Below are 22,571 nucleotides of genomic sequence, written 5' to 3'. Positions count from 1 at the left end.
TGTTTAGACCAAGATTGCTCAACCGGCGTTAAAACAGTCACCTCTTCCCCCGCATTACAGTTTAGGACAGGAAGTGAAGAAGACTCCTGATGCCTATGGGAGATGGATGGATGGATGGGGGTAGGAGGGGTGATGGAAGGATGGACTGATGTGTGTGGGAGGGGGTGTGTATGGATGGATAGATGGCCCAATGCATATGCGGGGTGGATGGATGGACCGGTGCATATGGGGGATGGATGGACTGATGCATAGGGGGGATAGATGGATGGACCAGTGCATAAGGGGGATGGATGGACCGATGCGTATTGGGGGAGATGGAAGGACTGATGCACAGGGGGGATGGACTGATGCATATAGGGGATAGATGAATGGACCAATGCGTAGTGGCGAGGGATGGATGGATGTGATGGGGGGATGGATGGACCAATGCATAAGGGGGGGATGGACCGATGCATAGGGGGGATGGATGGATGCACCGATGCATGGGGGGGATGGATGGGTACATGGGGGGGATGGATGGATGTGTAGGGGGGATGGATGGATGGATGGACAGATGCATGGATTGATGGACCGATGTGTGTGGGGGGGATGGATGGATGGATGGATGGATGGATGGATGGATGGATGGATGGATAGCGGGAATGGATGGATGTGTAGGGGGAATGGATGGATGGATGGATGAGTAGAGGGGATGGATGGATTGACCAATGCGGGGGGGGGATAGGTGGATGGATGGATGGACCAATGCATAGCGGGGATGGATGGATGGATGGATGGATGCATAGAGGGGATAGATGGATGGACCGATGCGGGGGGGGGGGAGGTGGGTGGATGCGTGGCGGGGGATGGATGGATGGATAGATGGACCGATGTGTGTGTGGAGGGGGATGGATGGATGCATGGCGGGGGGTGGATGGATGGATGGATAGCGGGGATGGATGGATGCATAGAGGGGATGGACGGATGGACTGATGCGGGGGGGGAGATAGGTGGATGCGCGGTGGGGGATGGATGGATGGATGGACTGATGCATAGCGGGGATGGATGGATGGATGGATGGATGGATGGATGGATGCATAGTGGGGATGGATGGACTGATGCGGGGAGGAGGGGATGGGTGCATGGATGGATGGACCGATGCATAGAGGGGATGGATGGATTCGTAGAGGGGATGGATGGATGGATAGATACATGGAAAGATGGACCCATGTGTGTGTGTGCAGGGGGGGATGGATGGATCCTACAGTTTCCCCAAGAACCCCTTATCCCCCCCCGGCCTGCTCCTGCCAGCGAAGGCCGGGGGCGGGGGGGCCGGGGGCCGGGGGGAGGAAACCAGCTTCCTCCTTTCATTAGCAGGGAAAGTTCTTAATGACTTGGCCGGGTGCGGGGCTGGCCCCACCCCATCCTGCATGATGTCAGGCGGCTCCCGGCGAACGCACCCGGCTGGGAGCCGCTCAGCGCCGCGGGGACCGGGCTGGGGAGGCAGCCAGTGCCTGGGGTGGCTCCGGCCTCTATATGCCCCGCAAGCAGCGCGCTTGGGACGCCCCTGTCCTGGGGGGGCGGGCGGCGGCGGGGGGGCCGGCCGGGGGGGCAGGTGTGGCGGGGGAGCCAGCGCGCCGGGAGGCGGCCAGCCAGAGACAATGAGGCCGGGAAGCGGCTGGGTTCTCTGCCTCCTCTTGCTTCAGATGTGGCCCCAGGTGAGTCCCCCCCCAGACCCCCCCCACCCTGGGTTGCCCTTTGTCTGGGAACTTGCCACTCTCCGGAAGCCTGGGTCCATGGGGCAGCCCTTCCCTGGCTTGGGGGGGGGGGCCAGGGGGACCCTGGGGGGGCTGGTCCCCCTGGCAGGGGGAGCCCACATCCCCCACAGCACAGCAGGGGTCCCTGGGAAGGCCGCGCCCCTGCCCATGGGGTGCTTGGAATTGGCAAGGAGCAAGGGGGTCGCTGGCCCGGGCAGGCACCCCAATGGGTGGCCTCCAGGCGTGGGTCCCCCCACCCCCCGTAGCCCTGCCCCCCCGTCCCCCTGATGGGGTGTGGCATAAGTTGCAGTGGTAGGATTTAAAGTTGAGGTGAGGGGAAACGCTGGGAACCCCGGCTGGTGAGAGCCCATCCAATGGGTCAGAGCCCCTCCCTCCCCGCTCCCCTTCGGTCCGTTCACACCCATCCCGCACCAGCCTGTCTGCCCAGTGGGCCCAGCCCTCTGTGGGGCACCTGGGCCCTGCCTCGCCCTCGAGACACTGAAGGGAATTTGGTGCTGGGGAAAGGGGCCCCCTGAATTCTTGTTTCTGCTGAGAGCGGGGGGGGGGAAACAGGGGGGGGGCTGGGCAAGCACCTCCGTGTCCAGGCCGCTCCTTGCCCATGGGTCTGAGCCCTGCCCGGCACATTCTGGCACATTCCAGCCGGCACCCGTCTGCCACGCCTGGGCTGGCTCGGTGCTCGGATGGGAGACCTCTGAGGAAACACAGGGGGCTGCAGGGAGCCAGGCCGGGGGCTCAGGAAGGGGCGCTCTCCCCTCCGGGTCAGTGCAGAGCCCCGCAGGGTGCTAGCGGGTGCCGTGGTCCTGGAGGGTGCTGCTGGCTTTCAAGTGAGACGCTCGACCAGGGTCATAGCGACTGGAGCGCCCGGCCTGTCGCAAATGTGACCCCAGGCGTCCCGCTGGCTAAATCCGCTGACGGTGATTCCATCCGACTTGCCCCCGTTCCCGCTGCGGGCTCAGCTGGCTGGAGGCGTCTTCTTGGCAGTCCCGTGTTGTTAAACAGTGGCTGCGCCCCACCCCAGAGGTGGCTGCATCTCAGAGCTGGGTGAGGGATCCCTGTATAAACAGCTGTTGCACCCCACGCCAGAGACAACTGCACCTTAGCATGGGGCGAGGATCTCAGTATGTTTGCTGCCTTGGGCCTGCTACTCCATCTAACGGTGGATCCTGTTTCCTCGGGGTGGGCTTGCAGGCTGAGCTGAAGGGGCGGGGCCCACTGGATCTTGGGTTTGGCGTCTCCCTGCCCTGAGCCAGAAACGGTCCCCGGTCCCAATTCCCCCCTTCCTCCGAACCAATCTCCCTGGGAGATCAGGGTTTGAGCCCCGGCATCAGCACAGGCTGGGGACCTGCCAGGGGGCCAGGTGGGTCTGCAAGGGGATGGGGGACACCCAGGGGGGCAGCTGCTGAGACTCCATCAAAGGCCCAGGCACCCCTCCCTCGGAGGAAAGGAGAGTGGAGGTGAAGCCAGGCTTGTAAACCACCAGCAACGCCCTGCAGTTCCCTAGGAGGTTGTTTTCCTTCCTGCAGCGATGTGGTGGGGCCCTGGTGCCCTGGGGCGGGGCAAGATCTGGTGGGGTGAGAATATTCCCTGCCCCCCTCCCCCTGCTGCCCCCTTTTCCTTGCGCTCAGCTCTGGGCTTGCTGGGATCAGAGCTGGAGGGGCTGACATGAGGGGCACAGCAGCAGGTGCAGAATGCCTCGACCCACACCCCAGCCCTTGAGGAAAGGGGGCTCTGTGGGGTGGGCTCAGGGCTTAGGGACTGCATGAGCTGCCTGGGTGTCAGGGTCGGTGTTCCCCACAGCGTTACACGCTGCCTGGATACTGCCCTCCACCCTAGAGGTGGCTGCATCCCCATGGAGCCGTTGGAAAGCCCCAGAACTGTGGGGTGAAGCCAGGTCCGGGAGAGAAGTTGGCAGCCATCTCTCTGAATTCCCTGAGCTGGGTCCAGTTCCCAGGCCCCAATCAATCCCTCGTAGTGATGCCCAGCGGGAGTTCGCCCCAGCCCACTGCTTGCTTGGAGGTCCGAGATCATCGCGAACCCCCACATCACAGGCTTTATTCACCTTGGACGACAGCTGGGGCTGGCAACGGGCGAGGGGCTGCTTCTGCTATTGCAAAGAGCGTGCACATGCCGCTGCCCCCTGCTGGATGGAATCAGCACCGCTGTGTGTGTCATGGGCCCTCTACTGCTAAGAGCTGGCGAGGGATTCTCCCTTCGTGCCTGCAGCACAATGGGAAGAGCTGGGCTTTCAGAGCAGGGGGGTTCTGCACTCACAGTGACCAGGAGGTGAGATGCGGAGGTGGGGGGGACTCTGACCCACTCTAACCTGCTCCTCTCCACTTCCAGGTCCCCGAAGCGGCTGGCACCTTCGAGCTGCAGATCCGGCTGCTGCACAACGAGCAGGGGGTGCTGGCAGACGGGCACTGCTGCCGGGGCGGGGCAAAGCCACCATGTCCTGCTGGGGAGCAGTGTCGGACCTACTTCCGGGCCTGCCTGAAGGAGTACCAGCTGCGTGTCCTCCCTGGGGGGCCCTGCGTGCTGGGGGCCGGCGCCACCCCCGTGCTGGGGGGCAACACCTTCGCGGCCAAGCCCAGGAAGGGCGCAGAGCATGCGGGCAGGATCACCATGCCGTTCCAGTTCGCCTGGCCGGTAAGGGCCCCTGAGCTCTTCCACTGGGGGCGGGGGCTGCGGTGTCAGCCTAGGCAGCAGCAGCTCTGGGCTGAGCTGGGTGTGCAAGGGGCAGGGCTTATCTGGCCTGGGTGTGCAAGGGTGAAGGGTTTATCTGGTGTGGGTGTGCAAGGGGCGGGGTTTATCTGGCCGGGGTGTGCAAGGGGCGGGGCTTATCTGGCCTGGGTGTGCAAGGGTGAAGGGTTTATCTGGCGTGGGTGTGCAAGGGTGAAGGGTTTATCTGGCCGGGGTGTGCAAGGGGCGGGGTTTATCTGGCCGGGGTGTGCAAGGGCGGGGTTTATCCAGGCTGCTGGGTGCAGACAGGCCCTGGGGTTCTCCCAAGCTCTCCACTTGGGGCTGCTGCCAGCATCCTTCGCTGAGCCCCTGGGAGATGGGGCCATCCACCCTGCCAGCCCCAATCCACCCATCACGCCTCGGCCTGGGGTCCCCTCCAGAGGCTTCATTAAGAGCAAGGATGGGCTGGGAGAGTGATCCTTGCTGTAAGCCGCCCAGGACTCCCAGAACGTGCTTCTTGAACTGTCATCACAGCTGTGAGCAACAGATGTGGAGAGGGGAGTGGGGTTGAGTGGTTAGAGCAACAGGCTGGGCGCCTGGACTCCTGGGTTCTACCCCAGCCTTGGAAGGGAATTGGGTCTAGTGGTTAGGGTGGGGGATGCTGGGAGCCAGGACTCCTGGGTTCTATCCCAGCTCTGGGAGGGAAGTGGGGTCTAGTGGTTAGAGCAGGGCGGGCTGGGAGTCAGGACTGCTGGGCCATGTAGCTCAGCTCTCAGGCAATGGTGCGAGGAGGCCCCCAGTGGGGTGGAGCTGCGGACAGTGGTGTGTCTGGTCTCTCGTCTCGCCCGGATCCCCAGGAGACTGTGGCAGATGCTAAATCTCTCTCCATCTCTATGAATTAGTGGGTGGCCCCGCCTGCTCCGTGATTTATCGATCCTGGGCTCCGGCCAGCTCCGGCATCCCGGCCCTTCACTCTCCCACTTCCATTCCAAAGCCACTTCCATCGGGCAGCGTTGTCAGGCGTCGCACGGCAGCCCCCAGCACAGGCACAGAGCACGAGACAGTCCCTGCCTTGAACAGCTCGCAGTCTGAAAACACAAAGAGTGGGGAGAGGAAACTGAGGCACGATGGGGCAGTGGCTCAGAACCCAGGGCTCCCAGCCCACTGCCCATTCCCTAGCCCACGAGAAGCTGGACCCCTTCACAGGGGCTGGATCGATCTCTCTGCTTGTGCGTTCCCTGCCCTCACCCCTTCTCTGTGGAAGCTGGGGGGGGTTCCCTGCTGCCCTTGCTTTGGGCCTCCCCTCATAACCGCCCCCAGCTCTCTGCATCCTCCTTGCACTGGGCTAAGAGAGCTTCTGGCACCATCTTGTACTTGCAAACCTGGCAACAGAACCCAGGAGTCCTGGCTTCTGCCCCCCTCGCCCCCGTTCTAACCACTGGACCCCACTCCCCCCGCCCCCAGAGTTGGTATCTCCATCCGGCTCTCTCCGATGCGCTCGGTGAAGCTGTGGGCAGAGGGCCGGGCAGAGATGAATGCACACAAAAGGCCCAGCTGATCTGTATGCAGAGAGGCTCATTCTGCCCACTCATTTGGCCCAGGCACCTCCGGCCGAGGGACGCTGGGGGCCCGTGACCCGCCCTGGTGGCATGGGGCTTCCTGGAGCCTTGGCCGGGCTTCGGCCCCAGGGGTCAGCAGCCCGCCCTGCGTGACCTTTCCCAGGGCCAGGATCCAACGCTGCTTGCGGATCTCAGCGCGCCAGGACCAGGTCCTGGGCTCACGCGCCATCCCGCACAGCCAGCTCCTGGCCTGCTTCCCACAGTGCCCCCTGCTGGGAGAGTCTGGGACTGCAGTAGCCAGGAGATCCCCCCACGCCGCCTGCACTCCTGCCCTGCTCCTTGTACCCCCCCCCAAGAGCCCTCTGCTGCAATCCCATTTCCAGCACCCAGCCCTAGCTGCGCCCCAGGTTCCAGCCCCCGGCACAGGTTTGAGTTCGCCGCTGTCTACCTGGCCATGGCTGCTGCTCAGCGCGGGGCCCGGGGCCCTTCATCAGCAGGGCAGCCCCAACCTCCCTTAGAGCGTGCCCGAGATACTGGCTGCCGGCTGTGCCCAGGGGCCTCATGCCATGGGCCCCAGCACTGAGTCACGGGCTGAGATGGGGGGATGGGCTGGAGGGGGCCGCGGGGAAGAGCCGGAGATGGGGCCTAGAAGCACAGCGCCCCCTAGTGCCCTGCTGAGGTGCTGGGACATGGGGTGAGGCCAGGTGGGGGGGACAGCGCCCCCTAGTGCCCTGCTGGGGTGCTGAGAAATGGGGCAGGGCCAGGTGAGGGGGACAGCGCCCCCTAGTGTCCTGCTAAAGTGCTGGGAAATGGGGCGGGGCCAGGTGAGGAACAGTGCCCCCTAGTGCCCTGCTGAGGTGCTGGGATATGGGGTGTGGCCAGGTGAGGGGGGACAGCGCTCCCTAGCGCCCGACTGAGGTGCTGGGTAATGGGGCAGGGCCAGGTGCAGGGGGACGGTGCCCCCTAGCATCCTGCTGAGGTGCTGGGAAATGGGGCGGGGCCCAGTGAAGGACAGCGCCCCCTAGCATCCGGCTGGAGATTGCCTTTATAGCAGTAACTGCTACCTCACCGTAGGACAGTGTCCCTTTGCGACTGCTCAGTGCAGCCCGCGCAGGGCCAGCCTGTGAGCACACGCAAGTCAGTGCACACACGTGTGAGATAGGCCAAGGTTGCCCGCGCCCCGTGGTGGGGGGCATCATTCTACTCCGTACCCCACTCCCACCCTCTGAGCCACCCCACTGTGGCGGGGGCTGCTGATGGACCCTGGGTGGGGCTGGAGCCCAGGGCCCTCTGCAGCGCCAGGCAGGTCCGGCCCTGCATGGAACAGGGTTTCTGGCAGATGCCAGTAGTGGGAAGTGCAGCCCGTCACACCTAGCCCATGGGGCCTGTGTACCAGACGCTGCCTGGGACTGCGGCCCCGCCCCCATCCCACACCCACACCCAGGGGGGAAGCAGAAGGTAAATAACTTAATTAAATAACTTCCCTAATTACAAGGAAGACACTTACCCTGCACCCATCCTGTGCCCTTGAACCAGCCAGCAAGGGCGCGGATGTGCCAGCTGTTATAGGCTGGGCTAGGGGAGTATGTGTGGCGAGTTTCCCCGCAGCAGTGCCCCCACCGGGGCCTCGGGTGCGGTGAGCTGTCCCGCAGCGGTGCCTTGGGAAATGCCAGATGAGACTCACTGGAAACGAACTCACACTACCAGAGTCCCTGGTTGGGCAGGGACAGGGCACTGCTGTGGGGAAGCTCACAGCGCCGGAGCCCCCAGCTTAGCGCTGACAGGACAGTGGGTTACAGCTACCCATCATCCTCTGCTCCAGCCTTTCCTGGGCCCCCATCTGGTATGGTGGTGGGGACCCTGCTGGCTGCTGTCACGTGCCCCCTCTGCTGGGGGGGGTTGCTCTGCCAGTGGACGCAGGGGCTGCCTCAGCTGCAGGGGTGTTTGGAGAATTGACGCGGGGGGGGAGAGGGGGGGCCATGCCTGGGGCTCAGCTGGGGGAGGGGCCCAGGACAAACTGTGTCTGCTTTGGCCCTACATGTTGACCATATCACCCACCCCACCTCATATCCTTACACCTCTAGGGGCCCCTTCACTGGCCCCCCTCCCTTGTATCCTTCCATCTTTATGGGTCCTTCACTCCCCCCCACCCCACTAATACCCTTCTGCCTCTAGGGCCCCTTCACTGCCCCCCTCCCTCGCTCATATCCTTCCCCCTCTAGGGACCCTTCGCTCCCCCCCTTGTATCCTTCCACCTCTAGAGGCCCCTTTACTCACCTTGCTCATATCCTTCCTCATCTAGGGGCTTTTCACTGCCCCCCACTCCCCATTTGTATCCTTCCGCCTGTGGCTCTCCCCGATGCTGGGCGGCACAGACCCAGTTGCGTTGGCATCTTGCCACCCAGGGGAGGGCAGAGGCGGCTCTTGATCCCTGCTGGGCTGCCTGACCCCTGCCTTCCCCCCAGGCAGCCCTCAGGCCTGGGAGCCACCTCCTCCCCCTGCCCCAGCCCTGCGGCTCCCCCGGGTCCATGCCTGCCCCCATCATGCCCCTGCCAGCCTCCAGGAGAGGACTGGTCTCCCATCCCAGGTCTCCCCACATCCACGGGGAGGTGGGGGGAGGCGGAACCCCATGGGGGATGGGTGGCAGCAGCTGGTGGGGGAGGGGCAATCATATATGGGGTAGCCCCCTTTCCTTCCAGAGTGGAAGAGGCTGGGCTGGAATCATAAGGGAGTTCTGTCTGGGGCGAGGCTGCTGGGCATGGGCAGAGCCTGGGGGGTCCTCTGCTGCAGCCCCCCCCCCACACACACACAGGGCTCCCCCCTCTCACCGGGCACTGACCAGGGAGTCAGGCAGGATTGCTACAGGGCCAGGATGCTGCTAGAAGGGGATGTTAGTGGGGGGACCCGTCCAGGGGTCCCTGGAGTGTGGGTGAGGGGAAGGGAGCATGGTGCCCCCACCTTTCTCCTGTCAGAGAGTGAGGGGAGGGGCTACCAGGCTGAAAGGACCCATTGCTCTGATATGGCATCCCAGGGAGACCGTGTGTGTGTGTGTGTGCCACTGCCCTCTCCTGGGTTCAATCAAACCCGCTGCTCCGTGTGTCACGGCCCCTATACTGCTCGCAGGGAGTCTCCTTTAGTTGGAGTGACATTTGCAGCGGCTGAGCTCTGTCCCCAGTGTGGTTGTTTCCCCCAAGTGTTACAGAACCCCAAGGGGAGGGGGGACCCCACCGCCCCCAGCCTCTGAGTGTAAGCGGAGATGGAGCAGCAGGGTGGGTTGGGCTGGGAACATGCAGTATCCATGGGAGCGGGTGACGGGTCGGTGCCCAGGTGCCTGTGAGAAGGGAAATCGGCTCCGTCACTGCGGCTAAAGGAGGCAGCACGTCTGGTTGACACCCTCGCCAGGGCCCAGGGGGCACTGGCAGGGGCGAGGGCAGGGAGCCCCCTGGCTTGGGCCACACCTGGAACGTTACGTGGGCAGAAGGAATGTTTTGGCTCAGGCAGCGGCAGCTGCAGGAGGCAGCCGGGGATTTCTCCGAGCGGAAGCCTCTGGAGTGACTCCAGACCAAAGCGAGGTGGCAAGGGGGACCCCCTCTTTGCCCATCTCCCCTCAGTGCCCATGCCCCAGCCAGGCACCTTCAAGCTGCCCCTCTGGTCTCAAGCTCTGGCACCAGGGTGTGGCACAGGAGAGCCATGACGGACCTCGCCAGTGCCCTGAACTTTGAGACATCTCCCTGACACCGGACCTGCTTTGACAACCTCCATCCGCTAGCCCCCCCTTGGCTTGGAAAGAGCCGGGCTCTGCTCCCAGCTGTGCTGCTGGAGGAGCTCAGTCATGTCCCTCCCGCCCTGTGCCTCAGTTTCCCCACCTGTGAAATGGGGATGATGACGCTGATCCCCTGTGGATTGCTGTGGTTTATTGGCTGTCTCCCATGCTGTCCTCCGTTTGTGCAGCACCTTGCGCTCCCACGCCGCATGCAGCAGGCATGGCACCTAGGTAACAGTGCAGCCACCTCTTGGGAGGAGAGGAGACAATTGCCATACAACAAAGTATGTACAACTCTGAAAATGCCCAGCGATCATCAGTCTCCTCCCACAGCAGGCAGGAATTGATCGGCATGGCCTCCCCGTAGCAAATGGAAGGCAGAACTCCTGGGCGCTATCCATAGCTTGGGGGTGGGAGAGTGGGGGTCTAGCAGATTAGCGCCGTGGGGCTGGGAGTCAGGACTCCTGGGTTGTATCCCCAGGTCTGGGAGTTGAATGGGGTCTAGTGATTAGAGCCGAGGGGGGGGCGCTGGGAGTCAGGATGCCAGCTCTGTGTGCCTCAGTTTCCCCATCTGTGCGGTGGGGTTAAGTATCCCCACCCAGCCATGAGAGCTCATAGACACTGGGACAGGAGGCGTTAGGTCGCAGAGCCGCTCAGTCTCACCCCTTGCCCACTTCCCCAGCCCTGGGGCAATCGGATCACGAGTTGGGGGGTGGGGGTTGGTCAGTGACACCTGGCCCCTCTAACCTTGTGCTTTGATCCCCCAGCGTTCGTACTCACTGATCCTGGAAGCCTGGGATGCTGACAACATCACTGGCCCCGGCACCCCGGGTGAGGCACCCCAAGTTGGCCAGCCCCCTGTCCTAGGGCCAAATTGGAGCCAGCGCCCCCTAGAGGAGAAAGGCCCCATGTCCCATTCCCTACCACAATGAGCCAGCCAGTCCCCCACCTTGGGGCCGGATTGGAGCCAGTGCCCCTAGAGGGGAAAGGCCCCACGTCCCATTGCCCACCCCCCTGAGCCAGCCCGTCCCCACCCTGGGGCCGGATTGGAGCGAGTGCCCCTAGAGGGGAAAGGCCCCATGTCCCATTGCCCACCCCCCTGAGCCAGCCCGTCCCCACCCTGGGGCCGGATTGGAGCCAGTGCCCCTAGAGGGGAAAGGCCCCATGTCCCATTGCCCACCCCCCCTGAGCCAGCCCGTCCCCACCCTGGGGCCGGATTGGAGCCAGTGCCCCTAGAGGGGAAAGGCCCCATGTCCCATTGCCCACCCCCCTGAGCCAGCCCGTCCCCCACCTTGGGGCCGGATTGGAGCCGGTGCCCCTAGAGGGGAAACGCCCCACGTCCCATTGCCCACCCCCCTGAGCCAGCCCGTCCCCCACCCTGGGGCCGGATTGGAGCGAGTGCCCCTAGAGAGGAAACGCCCCACGTCCCATTGCCCACCCCCCTGAGCCAGCCCGTCCCCCACCCTGGGGCCGGATTGGAGCGAGTGCCCCTAGAGAGGAAACGCCCCACGTCCCATTGCCCACCCCCCTGAGCCAGCCCATCCCCACCCTGGGGCCGGATTGGAGCCGGTGCCCCTAGAGGGGAAAGGCCCCACGTCCCATTGCCCACCCCCCTGAGCCAGCCAATGTTGGAGCCCCCCGGGAGGGGTGCAGCTGGTGTAGGGCACATTAGGCCGGGCAGTGACGGGCTCCCCTCTCCGGCAGGCGGGGGGTCCCTGGTGGAGCGGGTGACGCGGTCGGGGATGCTGAACCCGGGCGAGGGCTGGCAGGATTTCCGGCACCACGGGCGGGGCACGGCGCTGGAGTACCGGCTGCGGGTGCGCTGCGCCCACCACTACTACGGCCCCGCCTGCAACCACCTGTGCCGGCCCCGCGACGACTTCTTCGGCCACCACGGCTGCGACGCCGCGGGCAGCAAGGTCTGCCTGGACGGCTGGACGGGAGAGGCGTGCACTCGGGGTACGTGCTGGGGCAGGGGGACCCGGTGCCTGCAGGGAAGGGCAGGAGATGGGAGGCACGTGAAAATGGGAGCGGGGGGGGGGCTGGGAAGTGGGGTGGAACAGAAGGGGGCGCTTAGGGGGGCGTGGTGCCCAGGGGAATGGGAGGGGGGCATGGTGTCCACAGATGGAGGAAGGGGGAGGTGACGGGGGGCATTCCCTGCCCCTAATGCCCCCACCCCCACCATTTCTCTCACAGCCGTTTGCCACCAGGGCTGCCACGAGCTGCATGGCTTCTGCGAGGAGCCTGGAGAATGCAAGTGAGTGAGAGGGGCCCCCATCTGCCCCCTTCCTCAGGCCCCCTCCATAATCCCCTTCCACTCCCCCGCTGGCTTCCTACCTCAGCCCCCTAGGGAAGTGGGGGGGGGACCCCAGGGATGGGATGGAGCTGGAGGGAGAGTGGAGATGGATGTGGGGTGCTGTTTGTGTGGCTTCCCTGGCAGGCTGCTGGGGTCCCCTCCCAGCCTCCTGCAGCCTCTGCCCAACCCAGGCCTGCCCCTGCTGCCAGGCAGACTCTCCACTGGGCAGGACGGGAGGAAGTGCCGGCGGCCAGGGCTGCCCGCTGCCTCCTGCCCTTTGGGGAGGGAGCGGTCGGCTGGGCTGGGCCCAGGAGGGGGGAAGCGCAGGTCAGGGAAGGGGACTCTGGGCGTTTTTCCTTCCCTGGCAACGCCTGGGGGCTTTGCAGGGCAGGGAAACAGCCCAGGCAAACCTGCCCCACCCCATGCAGAGCCAGGGATAGAACCCAGGAGTCCTGGCTCCCAGCCCCCCTCCTCTAACCGCTAGACCGGGGCAGGCAAACGTTTTGGCCTGAGGGCCACATCAGGTTTCCAAAATTGTGCGGAGGGCTGGTTAGGGGAGGCTGTGTCTCCCCAAACAGCCAGGCATGGCCGACCCCTATCCGACCCCCCCCCACCTTCTCGCCCCCTGACGGCTCCCCCAGGACTCCTGCCCCATCCACCATCCCCTGCTCCCTGACCACCCCCACAACTCCCCTGCCCTCTATCCAACCCCTCCTGCTCCCTGCCCCCTTACCACGCTGCCTGGAGCAGAGCACACTGAGGCTGCAAGGGAGGCGAGCCTCCCGGGCCAGGAGCTCAGGGGCCAGGCAGGAGGGTCCCACAGGCCAGATGTGGCCCACAGGCCGTAGTTTGCCCCCCTCTACACTAGACCCCACACCCCTCCCAGAGCTGAGATAGAACCCAGGAGTCCTGGCTCCCAGCCCCCCGCCTCCCTTTAACCACTAGACTCCACTCAGGGAGCTGCCCTCGTCTCCCTGCCCAGCACCCTCCCTAACAATCACCCATATGGCATCGCCTGACTCTCTGCTGCCCGCTTGGGGCTCCAGCTGCCCCCTGCCCACCCCACCTGGGTGGGGGGGGAAGGGGGTTGGTCATGAGCAGAGGCAGCCTCCTCCCCCGCTGCCCCCATGCAGACGTTCCCGGGGTCCCCAGACCAGACACCCGTGGCTGTGGCTGCGGGAGACTCCGTGCCAGGCTGCCCCCGATGTGCGCCCATCTCTCCCCACGCCGGGTCTGTCTGCCCAGGTGTCACTACGGCTGGATGGGCTCCAACTGCGACGAGTGCGTCCCCTTCCCCGGCTGCCTGCACGGGACCTGCACCGAGCCCTGGAAGTGCGACTGCGACACCAACTGGGGCGGGCTGCTGTGCGACAAGGGTGAGCAGCTGGGTGGCTGGGTGTGTCCCGCCCCGCAGCCCCCGCCCCGCAGCGCCCCCCGCTGGGAGAGGCCGGGGCTGGAGTAGCCGGGAGCTCCTGCCACAGCCAGTGCCCCTGCCCTGCTCCCCACAGCGCCCCCCGCTGGGAGAGGCCGGGGCTGGAGTAGCCGGGAGCTCCTGCCACAGCCAGTGCCCCTGCCCTGCTCCCCACAGCGCCCCCCGCTGGGAGAGGCCGGGGCTGGAGTAGCCGGGAGCTCCTGCCACAGCCAGTGCCCCTGCCCTGCTCCCCACAGCGCCCCCCGCTGGGAGAGGCCAGGACTGAAGTGGTCGAGGGCTTCCCCCACAGCCAGCTCCCCTGCCCCGCTCCCCACAGCGCCCCCTGTGGCAAGTTGGCTGGGTTCCCTCTCCCTGGCAGGACAGCAGGGCAGCCCCGGGGTCAGTGGAGTTTGCTTGGAGCTGAGCCGAACCCTTCTCCCCCCAGACCTGAACTACTGTGGCTCCCACCGGCCCTGCCGGAATGGCGGGACCTGCACCAACGTGGAGCCGGACGAGTACCAATGCCTGTGCCCCGCGGGCTTCCGGGGCCGGGACTGCGAGAGGGGTGAGGGGGCAGCGGGCGCTGTACGGGGGTGGGAGAGGGCTGGCTTGGGGAGGACCCCAGCTTCTCCGCCTGTCCCCATGGCTGCTCTCGTGAGTGCTGGGGTGCCCACGGGGTGGGGGAAGCTGGTCCCTGGGGGCCCAATTGGGATGAAGGCTCTAGGGCCCAGCAGCAGTGGCTGGCAGCCTGCAGGGGAAAGGTTAGGGGTCTGGGGGTCTCTTGGGAATGGGGGAATTCTGGGGGGGCCCTGGTGAGGACCAGGAGAGAGGGAGAGGGGGGCTTAAAGGAGGCCTGGGGGGGATGGAGCTACAATGGTAGGGAGACCAGCAGGAGGGAACCAGGGGGTATGGGGATCCTACTGGGGGCTAAAGGGGCCTTGTTATAGGCCATGGGGGAAGAGAGATGGGGAGTTCAGGGGGCCAGGGGCAAAGACCTGGGGGCCAGGGATGCTGTTAGGGATTTGGGGTTCCCTGGGGGAAAAGGGTTGAGTTCCTGTTGGGGGCCTGGAGTTCTGTGGGGAGTCAAGTGGCTGGGGAGAGGGGGACGCGATGGGCTCAGTTGGGGGGCAGGGGATCAGACAGAGGGACTGGGCGCAAGTGGGGCAAAGGAAGCTGTGGGGGTAGGGTGGAGGAGGCTGTTGGGGGCCTGGCGGCCGGGGCTGACCCCACTGGGGATGGATCCCCCCAAGGCTCAGGTCGCCCCATAGCACCGTGGTGCAGGATCCCTGACCCAGGCTGTCCCTGACCGGCCTTGGGAGGGAAGGGGTTCCTGCCTCAGGACCGGGCCTTGCTCCCAGGGTCCCCCCCGCCCAGCCGGACATGCAGCATCGCTTGGCATGACGCCATGGCTGGAGGGAGGGCACCAGTCCAGCCCTGGGGGGCCCTGTGGGCCTGGCTGAGCCCAGCCCACTCGCTGCGGGGATGCCTGGGGTCCCGCCCTCCCTAATCACTCCCTCCCCTGGCAGGGCTGGACGAGTGTCTGCCGGAGCCCTGCGCCCACGGCGGAACCTGCCACCCCCTCCCGGATGGGTTCAGCTGCAGCTGCCTGCCCCAATGGACCGGTAAAACCTGCCAGCTGGGTGAGGCTAAGCCTGGGGCACCGAGCTCAGGCACCCCCTCCTGCTCCCCATGCCCTGATGCTGCCCCATGGCACCTCCCTCCTGCTCCCCATGCCCTTACACTGCCCCATGGCAGCTTCCTCCTGCTCCCCATGCCCTGACACTGCCCCCTGCCCCATTGCACCCTCTCCTGCTCCCCACACCCTGACACTGCCCTGTGGCACTTCCCTCCTGCCCCCCACAGCCTGACACTGCCCCGTGGCACCCCCCTCCTGCCCCCCTGCCCTGACACAGCACCCCCCCAGTCACCTCCCCTCTGCCCCCCACACCCTTGTGCTGTGGGTACTGTCCCCCTCCCCTTCCTGTGAGTCTGCAGCAGGGGGCAGTGAACTCTCCCCCCACAAACAGCACCCAGGACTGGATGTGCCCCCCCGCCCTCCCCAGCTGTGCAGATCCAAGAACCCACAGCCAGCTCGGACCCTGCCAAGGGCAACAGAGGCCCAGAGGATGTGTGGTCGGTGGGGAGTTAGGGGAAGCAGCAGCATCCCTGTGGTGGGAGAGGAGCCGCGTGGCTGGCAAACGGGGCTGCTCACTGCACAATGGCCAGTCTGAGCTGGGCACCAGACCCTTGGGGGCATTGCAAGCCAATGCCCACTGGGTGGTGTGAGTGAGTCGGGGTAGTTCCCAGCAGGACAAGGGCCCACGATCCCCAATCCCCAAGCCAAGGGCTGGACAGGGCGGGTGCTGGGGGGACATGTCTGGCTCTTCCCACTGATCCCACCTTCCCACACTGATCCCATGAGGGGCCAGCAGCCTCCCCCCCCTCGACCGCGATCTGCCCTGACCCCAGCCCCCCCGACCACAGATGCCAATGAGTGTGAGCTGGAGCCCTGCGTGCACGCCCAGGGCTGCAAAAACCTCATCGGGGGCTACTTCTGTGACTGCCTGGAGGGCTGGGCCGGCCCCAACTGCGAGACCAGTAAGAGAGCGACCAGTGGGCCAGAGCTGTGGGGGGCCGGGCTCTGGCTGGGGCTGGGGCCGGTGAGGCGGGGGGCACAGCCCAGGTTTGGCCAGGAGAGGGTGGCTGGGACTCGGCCGTGGCCAAGAGGGGGCAGGGCCAGGCCAGGGCTGGGAGGGGGCGGAGTCGGACCAGGAGGGAGCTTCGATGGCCGGGAATGTGAGAATAGCCACAGCGCAGGTTGCTCTGGCCACGTTCCCGATCTGCCCCCTATGGGTCCTGGGGGGGCAGAGAATAGCCACAGCAGCCTGCACCCGGGGGCTGGGATCAGAGCCCTTACGCCCACTCCCCACTGGCTCAGGGGGTCCCAAGGGGCTGCTCCCCCCCGCTTTCCGCTATGGGAGGGGGCCTAAGCCTGACCGAGAATCGGGCCACTCGTTCCCAGGCCAATGCCACTGGCCGATGCTAATCGGTTCCATTACTAGGGTACGGTGTTGGTTGCGAGCCATGATGGGGCATGTGAGTTGCCAGTTTGAATCCTGTCCTAGCCAGTAGCGGCCCAAAGCTGCTGGCTGGTCCGTACCCCCCGCCCCCGGCAGTGGGAGAGCCCTGCCAGATGCCTGGGGACCAAGGGGGTGGGTCCCGGGGCCCCATGATGGCTTGCAGCTGATGCCCCTGCCAAGGTGAGCTGGGGCTGCAAGGCAGATGGGGTGCTCGGCTTGCTCCCCACCCAGGATACCCCCCGCGCTGCCTCGTCTCTCCATGACCCCCGGCTCCTCTCCACCTGCAGGAGACGACGGCTGCCAGGGGCGGTGCCGCAATGGGGGGCAGTGCCAGGTGGGTGTGCGCCCCTCAGACTCTGCTGCTCTGGGAAGGGATGCAGGGGGAGCCGCCCCGGCCACAGGAATCACCCCTCCTCGCCCAGTCTGGAGGCAGCACCTCCCCGCTTAGCTCCCCACCCCAAGAGCAGCTCAGTGATGTTCCCACTGCAGCCTGGGCCAGGGAAAGGGAGGGTCCCCAGAGAATGTGCAGAGCCCCTGCAGGGAGGGGACAGACATGGGGAGCCCCCAAACAGTGGTGAAGAATAGGCAAGGATACTGGGGGGCCATCAAAGGCTGGTGGGGGATGGGCATGGACACAGGGGCAACCCCAAAAGCTGGTGGGGGATGGGCAAAGATGTTGGGGGGACCCCAAAGGCTGGTGGGGAGAGGCGATGGACTCACAGGGGACCCCAAAGGCTTGGGGGAGAAGTGATGGATTTGGGGGGACCCCAGAAGCTGGTGTGGAAAGAGGATGGACACACGGGGGACCCCAAAGGCTGGGGAGAGAGGGCACAGACATATGATGGACCCCATAGGCTGGGGGTGGGAAGGGGATGGACACCGGGGGGACCCCAAATGCTGGTGGGGGGGTGGGATGGATAGTGGGGGGACCCCAAATGATGATGGGGAAGGGGGTGGACATGGGGACCCCAAAGGCTGGGGAGAGAGGGGATGGATTTGGGGGGACTCCAAAGGCTGATGGCCGTGGATACTCATGGTGCCCCGTCCCCCTGCTGCTGGGGGGGGGGTGGGAATGGGAATGGGCATTGCCCTGAACTGGCCACGCCCCAGCCCCTGAGGACGGGGTGTTTCCGCCTCCCTCAGCCCCCTCCTGCCCAAGTGGACTGTGACCATCAGCTTGCCCCTGGGGGGCTCCGTTTCCATGTCGCTGTGGGGTCTTGTCACCGTGGGGAGCTGGTCTCTGCTATGCCAATGACAATGCTCCTCCTCCCTGTCCACTGTCCCCCCCAGGCGGTGGGTACCGGGCACGTGTGCTCCTGCCCCCCTGGCTACACGGGCGAGGCCTGCGAGACGGAGCTGGGGGGCTGCGCCAGCACCCCCTGCCAGCACGGAGCCCGGTGCCAGGAGATGCCAGGGCAGGGGGTGGTGTGTAGCTGTCCGCCTGGCCTCAGCGGGCCCTTCTGCGAGGTAAGAGCCACCAGGATCTGGTGAGGAGAGGCAGGAGCCATGTCAGAGATGGGAGGGGAGTGGGGGCTAGAGGTTAGAGCCAGGGGGGAGGGGCTGGGAGCCAGGACTCCTGGGTTCTATTGCTGGCTCTGCCGCTGGTTCCCCCACGTGGCCCTCTGCAAGTCACTTCCCACCTCCAAACCCGCGTTTGTGCCTCAGTTTCCCCCCTCTACAAAATGGGGACCGTGAACCTGACCCACGGAGGCTGTACGGTTTCAATGGGCCAAATCCAGCCTGGGGGGAACGGAGGGACTGCATCAGCCCACTGGGGCTGCACAGACCAGAGGCCCCCTGGCCTGGCAATCTCCCTGCCCACCTCCACCCCGCAGCATGGTGCCAGCCAGGCAGTGCTGGGCCCTGCTATCTCTGCTCTCCCTGTGCCCTAGGTCTGGCTGGATCTCTGCTCCCTGAACCCCTGCCCCAGGGGGGCTTCGTGCCTGGGCGGGGCAGGTAGCTACGTGTGCTCCTGCCCGGAGGGGGGCTGCACAGGTATGGCCAGGCGTGGGAAGCGGGGGTTTAACCTGCCCTGGGGTGGTTCCGTATTGGCAGCCCCTATGGGGGAGGTACGGGGGCGGGAGGAGGCAGCTCTGGGTTCGTGACAGGTGCGGGAGGGGCAGGGAGGTGTTTTGAGAATGGTGCCAGGGCAGGGGGAGGAGGGCGGTCACCATGCCAGGCAGAGGGGCAGGGAGCTCCAGGCTGGCGCAGGTGGGTTGGGGAGGAGACGACAGAGCCCCGCTGGTGCCGTGGCAGGGAGGGGTGGATCAGGGAGCTATCTCTGGGTGGGGGGAAGGCTGGGCATGGGGCAGAGGTCCAGGGCTGGGGATTCAGGGGGCGGCTGGCACCGTGAGCCTGGCGCTCCCTGCTCACCACTCTCTCTTCCTGCAGAGGCCACTGGCCAGACCCTGCTCTATGCCCTGCTGCCCCTGGCGCTGTTGCCCCTCCTGGCCGCCCTGCTCTGTGCCCTCCTGGTGCTGTGGACCCGCCGGAAAGGCCGGGCACTGCCCCCGCAGGAGCTGCTGGCCAACAACGCCCCGCACCTCATCCACAACGCCACCCGGGGGGACCATGGCCAGCCCCTGGACAAGGGGGGGCTGCCCTTGCCCCTGCCCCATGGCCTCCCCAAGATGGACATCTCCAACCTGGAAAGAGCCAAGCTCAATGGACTCAACGTGCCGGCCGGCCTGGAGCCCAAGCTCTGATCCAGCATGGGGGGAGAGCGGGCTGGACCCACGTTGCCCCCCGCCCATGCCATGGTATAAGGGAATCGGGGTGGGCTCGTCCCTGCCCTGGGGACCCTCATGCCCCCTGATTCCCCCCAGCTCTGCTAAAGCACCTTAACCGCCCCTCTGTGCCAGGGGGGCACATTCACTCTCCTCGCCCCACCACACCAACCCAGCGGGGCGCCCCTTGGAGGGGGGTAATTCAGACCAGCCAGCTGAGGCTGCCCCAGTTCATCACACAGGTGGAAGCTCGCCAGGGGTGGGGAACCGGATGCCCGTGGTAGCTGGGTCACCACCTCGAAGGAGCCTGGCCTGCCAGTGATCTGCAGCTCCAGCACAAGGTAACAGGCTGGCTGGTGAGGATTCCCTGCCAGGCTGCAAGGCCTTGGCCAGTGAGCTGCACAGTGGAAGTGGAGTGGGCACGAGGGAAATGCAACTGCTATATTGTGGGCAACTGGCGGGCTTGGAGGGGTGGCGGGGTGGGATGCGGGGCCTTTCCCCTCTAGGGGGCACCATCTCCAACCTGGTCCCCGGGGCAAAGGGGGACTGGCTGGCTCAGGGGGGTGGGGAAAGGGATGCGGGGCCTTTTCCCTCTAGAGGCGCCGTCTCCGTTCCCCCTGAAATTCATTCCCATTGTCAGCATGAAGCAAGTTTGCAGGACTCAGCCCAGTTCCTAGCGGGACCAGTGTCCACATCCCTCCTGTTCAGCCCTCACTGGTTGTCCCCAGCCAGCAGCTTCTGCAGAGGGACGGGCCGTGGATAACGAACTCCATCCGCCAAGGGTGTCCCAGGGTGGGACTGAGGCAGGGGCACTCTGTCAGGGTGTGGGGGGGCAATGCTCCCCCCACGTCTGCCTGGCCTGCTCTCACTCTGTCCAGCCAGATGCCTTGAATGCTGACGGTTGTCAATCTGGTGTCTGTGCTCCATGAATGGAGACCAGATCTGCCCACTCCCAGGAGCTCCAAGCCCCACCATCCACCCCTGCCCATCACCCATCCCAGCCCCATCTGCTTCTGTTCTGAGACGTGTGTTGGTCCCTCGCTAAGCCCCTCTGTCTTGAAGCCACCCACCTGGGAAGGAGTAGTTGGGGCTGGAGGGAAAATTTCCATCAAAACTGATTTTTTCTAGGGGAAATTGGGTTTTCAACCAAAGGAAATTTGTCTCGAAAAGCACCTGCTCCCCAGGGAATATGCCACAAAAATCAAACACCCAAGACACCAAAATATTTCAATTCAGACGTGGCACCCCAGTGCCTCATGGGAGTCGTAGGTCAGTTGCCTCATGCTTTTCTACTCTATGGGTGGGGCTTTGCGATTGGACTACATTTCCCATGATGCACCATGGCCAGGGACTCCCCTAGTGCATCATAGGAGAGGTAGTGCAACCAGGCAGCCTGGACAACAGAGAATGGAAGCGTGAGGCAATGGAACTACATCTCCCATGATGCACCACAGAGTCCCTTCGTGGAGAGGCGGTTGCATTTGGGGAGCCCTCAGCTATGGGTGAGTCGTGGGAGATGGAGTCTGGCTTGGGAGCCTGGAGAATAGAGAATGAGAGCTTACGGCACTTTGACTACATCTCCCATGATGCACCATGACCTCTCCTCTTGGCCAGGTGATTGCATCATGGGGCTCTGTGGCCATGATGCATCATGGGCGATATAGTCCAGTTGGGGAGCCCAGCTCACAGAGGTAAATCATGTAGCAACAGAACTACATCTCCCATGATGCACCGCAGCAGCATTTCCAAATCAAGCTATGACAGTATTCTGAGTTTCCGCCAGAAGTCAACATTTTCCATGGAAAGCCCCCCTCTACCCCCAACATTTTCAATCAGCTTTTTGTCTAGGGGACCCCTTGGAGATTCCCCAGCCCCACCCTGACATACACACACAAGGCCTCCCTTGCCTTCCTACTGGGCCTGTGATTAGGAAAAATAAATCATTCTGTGCCAGAGCCAAGGCACACCCCCCAGCATTGAAAGGGAGGGGCTGCATATTGCAGCACCCCCTGGTGGCAGGTGTGTGCATGTGCTGAATGTATCTCTGTTGTATGATACTGTACAGATTCCTTCGTAGAGTTTTTGTGACCTCTTTGCTTTTTTGTACCAGGTTCTATCCCGCCCCCGGCGTGAGACAAGCTCGCTCAGGGTCAAAAGTGTGAACCATGAATAAATATTTTCCAAGCCTCACCCCAAGGCTGTGAGACTTTTTGTCTTGAGGCGGGGGGGGGCAGTCAAATGGGAGGAAGATTGAGAGATGGCTGAGCACAGTGGAGAGGGAGGGAGAAGAGGATTAGATCCCGGGAGTCAGGACGCCTGGCTTTTCGCCCCAACCGTTATGGCTAGAAAACGTTTTTTTTTAAATGAAGGCTGAAATTCGACTGTACCACAAGCTGCAGCCTCAGCCAAGGGGCCTGTCTTGCTGATGGCTTCGTCCAGCACAGTACCCCGCTGACCTCTGCTGGTTGGCATCAGAACTGCTCAGCTGCATGTCATAACCCCTGTACTGCAAATAGGGATTCTCTGGAAAGCTCAAGGCTTTCAGAGCTGAGGGATCTGGGTTCTAGCCCAGCTGCAGCCACAGCACGTGAAGCATCACAAAGCCCGATGTGGCCAGAGGTGGCCTGCGATGCTGAGGAAAGCACTGTCCTGTAGTACAGCAGGAGAGTCAGGGGACCCCTGGGGTAAAGAGAGGAGGGAGCAGAGATGAGGACAGGGGAACAGAGTCACTGAGGAAAGGCAGGGAGGCAGTAGGAGGTGAGCAGAGCCTGTGTCATGTCCCTGCTTGTCAGAGGGATGCGCTCGGGGCTAGCGAGGCAGCTGAGGAATCTTGGCCTTGCGCCTCTCCGTGCCCTTCCCATTTAAACCCCACTGGAGCATTAGTGGTAAGAGGGGAAGGGGAGAACTATGGGCCTCCTCCTCTGTAACTATGTGGGCTGATGGAGAATCTCCACTAGTTTCCAGCACTATAGGGGCTATGACACACAGTTGGGTAGTACTGATTGCCACCAGAAGCGGGCAGCGGTGGCCACGCACGTATTGTGCTCTCCTTGCCCCCATCCCAGACCCTGAGGAATTCAGGTTGGTGGTGCCGTGTTTCCTGCTGATTCACAGCGAAACTCCTGCAGGGTTTCATGGACGCGAGGCCGTAGGGAGGAGGCACCGCCCTTGGCAGCCGTTCCCTGTTCTAACGCCCCTGTCCCTACCCAGCTGCAGCTGGTGTCCAGCCAGCTGAAGCACCGGCGCCTGGACCGGATCCCTGGCTGCCAGCAGGATGAGACCTGCCCTGCCTGCAGCGTC

At 64.3% G+C, this 22,571-nt stretch overlaps 1 protein-coding gene across 4 annotated transcripts; it reads left to right on the top strand.

Annotated features, from left to right (window-relative positions):
• Nucleotides 1-1,620: 1,620 nt before the first annotated feature.
• On the top strand, nucleotides 1,621-21,458 carry LOC311511690 (protein jagged-2-like). Of its 4 annotated transcripts, none has more exons than XR_014709316.1 (13): nucleotides 1,621-1,697; nucleotides 4,101-4,403; nucleotides 10,526-10,589; nucleotides 11,463-11,717; nucleotides 11,955-12,015; nucleotides 13,300-13,430; nucleotides 13,911-14,030; nucleotides 14,992-15,105; nucleotides 15,950-16,063; nucleotides 16,833-16,879; nucleotides 17,836-18,012; nucleotides 19,514-19,612; nucleotides 21,382-21,458. XR_014709316.1 is itself a non-coding variant. In XM_084612488.1 (13 exons), exons 1-13 carry the CDS (start codon nucleotides 1,641-1,643, stop codon nucleotides 19,248-19,250), a joined length of 1,842 nt encoding a protein of 613 aa, XP_084468614.1. In that variant the 5' UTR covers nucleotides 1,621-1,640; the 3' UTR covers nucleotides 19,251-19,738. The 4 variants fall into 4 exon arrangements, 3 of the variants coding, with proteins under 3 accessions (XP_084468614.1, XP_084468613.1, XP_084468615.1); XM_084612488.1 differs by lacking the exon at nucleotides 21,382-21,458 and adding an exon at nucleotides 18,438-18,540 and having other exon boundaries at nucleotides 14,992-15,087; nucleotides 18,937-19,738; XM_084612487.1 differs by lacking the exon at nucleotides 21,382-21,458 and adding an exon at nucleotides 18,438-18,540 and having other exon boundaries at nucleotides 18,937-19,738.
• Nucleotides 21,459-22,571: the final 1,113 nt, after the last annotated feature.

The sequence above is a fragment of the Lepidochelys olivacea genome (assembly GCF_965140295.1).
Source record: "Lepidochelys olivacea isolate rLepOli2 genome assembly, chromosome: 23".
NCBI lineage: Eukaryota > Metazoa > Chordata > Testudines > Cheloniidae > Lepidochelys > Lepidochelys olivacea.
The sequence above is the reverse complement of the archived record's forward strand: the minus strand, read 5'-3'. Positions and strand labels throughout refer to the sequence as shown.

Bases quoted from the DNA above. Each gene is read 5' to 3' on its own strand.
- LOC311511690 (XM_084612487.1), top strand. From the start codon at position 1,641: ATGAGGCCGGGAAGCGGCTGGGTTCTCTGCCTCCTCTTGCTTCAGATG. The intron at 1,698-4,100 runs GTGAGTCCCCCC...CTCCACTTCCAG, and splicing joins TGCTTCAGATGTGGCCCCAG to GTCCCCGAAGCGGCTGGCAC. The intron at 13,431-13,910 runs GTGAGCAGCTGG...TTCTCCCCCCAG, and splicing joins CGGGCTGCTGTGCGACAAGG to ACCTGAACTACTGTGGCTCC.